Here is a 5,759-nt window from a genome sequence, read left to right on the forward strand (position 1 = left end):
ACTTTTGTGACTGAGGATTGTGTGTTAGGAGAGGGGGACATGCAAACCCTAGTTCATCATCACTCTTATTTACAGATGTTGTCTCTTCTTAAGGTTTTAACTGGTGCTGGTTTGGACTGAGTGACTTTCAGAGGCCTTCCTGGAAATTCCTACACCCTCATACATCTCGCCCAGGCCCTCGCTGCAATCTTTGTTTGTGTCACAGCTGTTGGCAGCCAAGCAGGAAGCCTTCTACCTGTTGGAGCAGAGGGCGAGCTTTGTGCACAGCAAAGTTAATCAGTGATGGAACATGGGAGGTGTGTGTGTGTGTGTGTCTGATTGTGTGCGTGCTTGGTAGAGACATCCTTCTTCTGACTGGGAGGCTGTTTTTGCAAAGCGGTGCCAAAAAGAAATGAAGCAATTTTTTTTTGCTGTGAGAGAGATGCTGCCTGAAACAAATGTAGTGATTTCAATCTGCTGTAACACACATACGCACACCAGAGGCAAGCACGCTGGAAAATATTTTACCTTAATGCCAATAACGGATGTACAGTAGAAGAATGCCTTAGAGGGCTAATGTAGCATTAGAAGATGCATTGAAATACTACTGCTGATATATAGTGTTTTATCCAGTCTATGCCAAAGTACAACAGAGAATTGCACTTTTTTCCAGATCAAAAAGAGTTGAATACGCATTGTTTTTGCAAAATGTATTACTTTGATTTTTGAAAGTCAGGCTTCATGTAGGCAGCCATCACTATTAAAAAAAGATGCATGCAGTAATGTGTGTGTATGTGTGTTACAGAGTTTTTAAAGATACGGAGGCCTCTTACTGTAATTAGGTCACATTAAAAAAAACATTTATAAATAGTGGCACTATAGGTAATCATGTTGTTAATAATGGAGACTTGTTTGTATGTATCGCTTTTATTTATTCCTCTTAAGTCTTCTTAGGTCAGTGAAATTCCTGATCTGAGTGAAACTGTTACAAATCTGGGCCAAAAATAAGACAAGACAAAACAAAAGAGAGAGAGAGAGAGAAAGAGCTGTGTGTGAGAAATGTCGGGCAAGACAAAAGAAAGCAAGCCTGGAACGTGTTAACATAGAGAAGGAAAAAACAAGAGGCGCTGGCATAGGAAGTGGGTTTAGAAGACGTTGCTGCTTTGGTTTTGATTTGCTTGAATTAGACAGCCGCGAGAAACAGAAAATATAAGGTTAGGGTTTGTGTTCGCTGTAGTGAAGAAAGATGAAGATGCACGCACATACACATCTGCAAACAGACCAGATGTGCTCACCAGTGCCAGCGCATGTGTGCAGTGTCAGCTGCCCCCAGAGAGGGTTGACAACTTGTGATCCAAGAGAGATCATGTAAACTAAGAGATCCTAGAGTTTGGCTTATAAACTGTATTATATGACATTAGATGCATGTGTTATTAGTGAAAAATAATCTCTTCTTCCCTGGTAGCAATATTTGTATCAAAACTGAGCAGCTTTTTGTATTTTATTGAGCAGTTGTTTGTTAGTATAATTAATGTGGCATAACTGTGGCTGTGCACGCAGGACCAAAGACATAACAACACCGTTAGATCCTCATTGGAGCTGTAATTATTCTTAATTTTGTGCAAAGTAGCGTGTCATAAAATGTTGATACAGAAGCTCTCCTCTCCTCAAACATGCAAGTTAGGTGAATTCAAACTTTTTGAACGAGTATAAACTAAGATAAAGAACGTTCAAGTCTTATGATCAAACCCAAACAGGAAACACAAGGTCCAATTTCTTGCATACTTGTCACTGACATTCACCAGAAAATCATGGGTTGGGTTTAGGTCTTAAAAGTGGACACAAAAGCTGCCACAAGCTGTTCTGTTCAGAGGACTGGAGACCAAACACCACTAACACCCCTGGTACTGAATTGGAACACACAGGGCCTGGAACAAAAACAAAAAAAAACAAAACATGAAGCCAGATGGGGATACAAAGGAAATGCTGAAGGTTCTGGTGGAAGGAAAACAGCAGTTCATTCTGAAGTTGCTCTTACTGTTGTCATGATCACTTCCTGATATACATTCTGATTGTTGTTAACAATAACAACAAATGCTGCCTATGAATCTACCTACTGAACCTCAGTAAGTTGACTCAGTTCAGTCACTTGAGTGTCACAAGTTGCAAAATTACGTTACTGCCATCTCCTCATGTCTTCTTAAAAATTGTACATGCTTATGAATAAGCCACTGCCTCTGCTTATTAGCTACACAGACCTCCTGATAACATGCCCGCCTCTCTTGATAGCATAATCGCCACATAAGATGTGTAATTCATTTTATGTCATGGAGGTATTTATTACAGTTGTTTCCCATGTTTTTTTCTATTAGCTTTTGTAATCATGTACTATGCATTTGCTGTAATGGTGAGAGAAAGGGCTTGTCCCTAACTTGTCTATGCATGAATAAGTTTAAGAATAGTGCAAATAATGTAACCATGGTCAGTTCCTCTTGTGTCAAACCGGCTCTGTACTGCGACTATTACATTTAAAGATGTTTTCTAAACCTGCTGTAACTTCAGTGGTCAATAGATGAATGCGGTTACCACGACTACTACAGGCAGTTCTTGCTCTCTCTACCCATCTGAAGCTTTTCTTCATGTATTCTGTATACCCGGATGTATAGAAAGTGTATTTATAGAGAGGTGCCTTGTTCAGTTGTGTGCTTCATAAAGTGCTCATTGTCACACACAATGACTGTTGTTTCCCCACGGAGGACCAAATAACAGAATTAACCACCATCCCAGGATTCTGATTGGGTGTAAGGGCTGTTTTTTTTTATACTGTAATTCAATACAATCTGTATGTGTCCATCTCCATTACATCAGCAGGATGTGAGCCCCTCTACCTACTTATCCAGCTAGTGCCCTGTATAGAAAAGAAACTGCTCTTCGTCACACTGGCATCAGCCACCATTGTCTATCTATAAACACTGAATATGCAAGAACTATACTGTGTATTTGGGTTTTGATTTTTATTGTGTAAGAGGCTCTTTAATGATGTATACCTAAGGAAAATTGTGGTACGTTCTGTTTTTTAATTCTTCATTTTTTAAATAAAACTGGGGAAATAATCGCCTGTTTTGTCATTTTATAGTTGGCAGCCAGTTAGTTCAAGTATATGTATACTCACTAAATAATATTATTTATGAGGAGATACATATTAAATGTATTCTGACACAATGATTTGCAAATATGGGGTGGTCCAAATTCATTCAAGCATAAATCCTGAAAAAAACAAGGAACCGATGCGCCCCTTCAAAACAGAAGACTGTTGAGTTATTGACTTAAACTTGACATATTTCTGTATTCTTTTCTTAAATTGAACATTTCAAGACCAAATGGAGATTCCCATTATCTTTATCCTCTGCTGTTTGGGTGAGTAAAACTATATATATTTTAGGCACTAAATTATCTAAATGGTGACATTGAAAAGAAAGTATTTATATATATATATTACCTATATATGTTACATACATTTCATTATATTATTTATCTTCTGGTAATATTAGGAAATTCTTTTTGTCATTATCATTTTTCTTAATTTATCATTTAGCTCTAGCTGATTTGCTTCAGTGAATCGTATTTCCTGTCAAAACAGATGGCTCACAAATGTTTGCTCTGTTAGTTTTTGATATGTGTGCTGCCAATTTGAAATTATTTGTAATACTTTTAATACCTCATATGTTCATTGTAGATACAAGTTTTGTTGAAATCCACTCCAACTCAGTCATAATTGCTGTTTCTTCCACAGCGGGCATTTCTCAGGGTGTGGTTTTAAAGGCGGACAGACCATTTTTGAGGGTGCAGCTCTCAAATCCAGCAAAACTGTATTGCTGCTACAGTGAAGGAGACGAAGTTACACCTACTTGGACCAGAAATGATGGTTTCAACCACAGTATAAATATGGACCGTGTGACTATGAACACCAGTCAATCGGGTGACGAACGGTGCGGCATCCTAACCTTCCAGCCAGTGCAGCTGAATGACACAGGAATGTACTGGTGTACACTGAGTGGCAACGAAAACACACATGGCACCTACCTGCAGGTCTATCGTGAGTGTGTGTGTTTAACATATAGAAATAGAGTGAAGAGAGCCCTAAGCAGCACTAACGCCTCATAAGCCCTAAATCCTGTTAAACTTATCCAAGAGCTGTGTGTGCATGGCAGTATCATAGTGCATTTTTATATCACTGGGATGGTGCCATTACAAATGGCTGCCCACTACTTTGCTTTAAATAGCATCAAAATTAGATCAAGTTCCAATAAGGCTGATATGCAGCGACATTAGTCACACTGAACTGCCATTTTGCATATTAATCTCATTAAATACAGACAGCAGATGGAGAAATGTGAGTCTGCTGAACCCTGGGGATTATGTGTGTATGATAATCTGCATTAGTCCACAAAAAAATCTTTACTCTGACCTAACAATACCATCAATTGTATATTAGATTGTGTTCTTTATACAGAACAGAGCAGTTATATAACAAAACAATCTCCTGGTAAATCTATTAAGTAATTATTCAGTTAGCCTGCTTGTTTAAATACTCTCTCTTCAAAAAACAAGAAGGACTTGTACTCACATGCCTAGCTTGTACTACTTGTTTCACCTCTGTACTGTCCCTCTTCTGCATGCCTAGAGCCAATGAAGAAGACCATAAACCTCAGTGAAAGCACCAAAAACAACATCCTGACAGCTGAGGGAGTCTTACTGTTACTCTGTGTACTGCTGCCTTCCTTCACTCTTCTGTTGAAGGTCAGGAGGTCACATTATTGTTCACTAATCTGTCAACTGTTGCAGAGAATTCCAGTATTTCTCAACATGGGTGTTACTTACTCATACATGTCAACACAACAGAAATGGCTGCAAACTGCAATCCACAAAGTCACTTGTGTATTTCTTGTTCTGATGGGAAGTTACACCATTTCATAGATTTTACCAACCTCTGGTTTCTCCTCAACAGTCTAAGAGGCTACATAACCTGGAGAAGAAGAAAATGAAAAGAGAAGAGGAAAACATATATCAGGTATAGCCTACATTAAATTACATTAAATGAGTCACATCCTCTAACAGAAGAGAAGAAATGGGAACAGAGATCTGAGTTATCGCTATCTTGTACCACCAATCAATTTATATTGATTTTTGTGTTTATTTTTTGTGCTTATCTCACGCACTAGGGGCTAAATCTAGATGAATGCTGTACAACATATGATCAGATTGAACGCTCCCAGGCACATGGTCCATACCAGGATGTGGGCAACATAATGGAAGAAAGAGAAGACATCCAGCTGGAGAAACCCTGAAGGAAAGTGGAGTGACAAGAAATGAAAAGGCTTTAATCTGTTCTTGAGAGTTTTATAGCTACATTGCTGACATTCAAAGCATTGAAATCATGTTCATTTAATGCGTGTCTTGTGCTTTACAGTATGATTTGATGGTGTACAACAATTTATTTGCTTTCTTAATTTCTGTAAGTGTTGCAAGAATAAAGCGGAGTTAAAAAAAAAAGCCGGCACATTCCTCTGTATATCACAGTTTCCCTCTAATCTGTTGTGAATGAGAGCTCTTACTTTCCCTTCATTGAGTTGTACAACAAGGCAACAGGGCGGAAGCTTATCGAATTTAAATGCCACGATTGGCTACTGGATCTGAAAGACAGCCATTCATTGGCTGACAATTGCATTGTGGGCGGGGCTTCTGTCACTCCCAGGTAGGTATGTAGGAGAGATGTGAGA

At 38.7% G+C, this 5,759-nt stretch overlaps 2 protein-coding genes across 9 annotated transcripts in view; both read left to right on the plus strand.

Annotated features, from left to right (window-relative positions):
• Window positions 1-3,092, plus strand: part of arhgef1 (Rho guanine nucleotide exchange factor (GEF) 1) — a 31,182-nt gene extending 28,090 nt beyond the window's left edge. For all 8 annotated transcript variants that reach the window (XM_028426347.1, XM_028426349.1, XM_028426351.1 and 5 more), the window contains one exon: window positions 94-3,092. The gene's annotated coding sequence lies outside the window, so the exon portion shown is untranslated. The remainder of the gene's footprint in view (window positions 1-93) is intronic.
• Window positions 3,093-3,234: 142 nt separating this feature from the next.
• On the plus strand, window positions 3,235-5,532 carry cd79a (CD79a molecule, immunoglobulin-associated alpha). Its single transcript, XM_028426380.1, has 5 exons — window positions 3,235-3,396; window positions 3,773-4,075; window positions 4,664-4,779; window positions 4,988-5,050; window positions 5,202-5,532. The coding sequence occupies exons 1-5, from the start codon at window positions 3,360-3,362 to the stop codon at window positions 5,325-5,327; spliced, it is 645 nt and encodes a 214-aa protein (XP_028282181.1). The 5' UTR covers window positions 3,235-3,359; the 3' UTR covers window positions 5,328-5,532.
• The last annotated feature ends 227 nt before the right edge of the window (window positions 5,533-5,759 follow it).

Source organism: Parambassis ranga, chromosome 16, assembly GCF_900634625.1.
Source record: "Parambassis ranga chromosome 16, fParRan2.1, whole genome shotgun sequence".
NCBI classification, from domain to species: domain Eukaryota; kingdom Metazoa; phylum Chordata; class Actinopteri; family Ambassidae; genus Parambassis; species Parambassis ranga.

What these genes read in the sequence shown, in the direction of transcription:
- cd79a (XM_028426380.1), top strand. Translation starts at nt 3,360, where the DNA reads ATGGAGATTCCCATTATCTTTATCCTCTGCTGTTTGG. An exon ending in CTTTATCCTCTGCTGTTTGG is followed by an intron (nt 3,397 to 3,772) that starts GTGAGTAAAACT and finishes TTTCTTCCACAG; the next exon opens with CGGGCATTTCTCAGGGTGTG. An exon ending in CCTTCACTCTTCTGTTGAAG is followed by an intron (nt 4,780 to 4,987) that starts GTCAGGAGGTCA and finishes TCTCCTCAACAG; the next exon opens with TCTAAGAGGCTACATAACCT.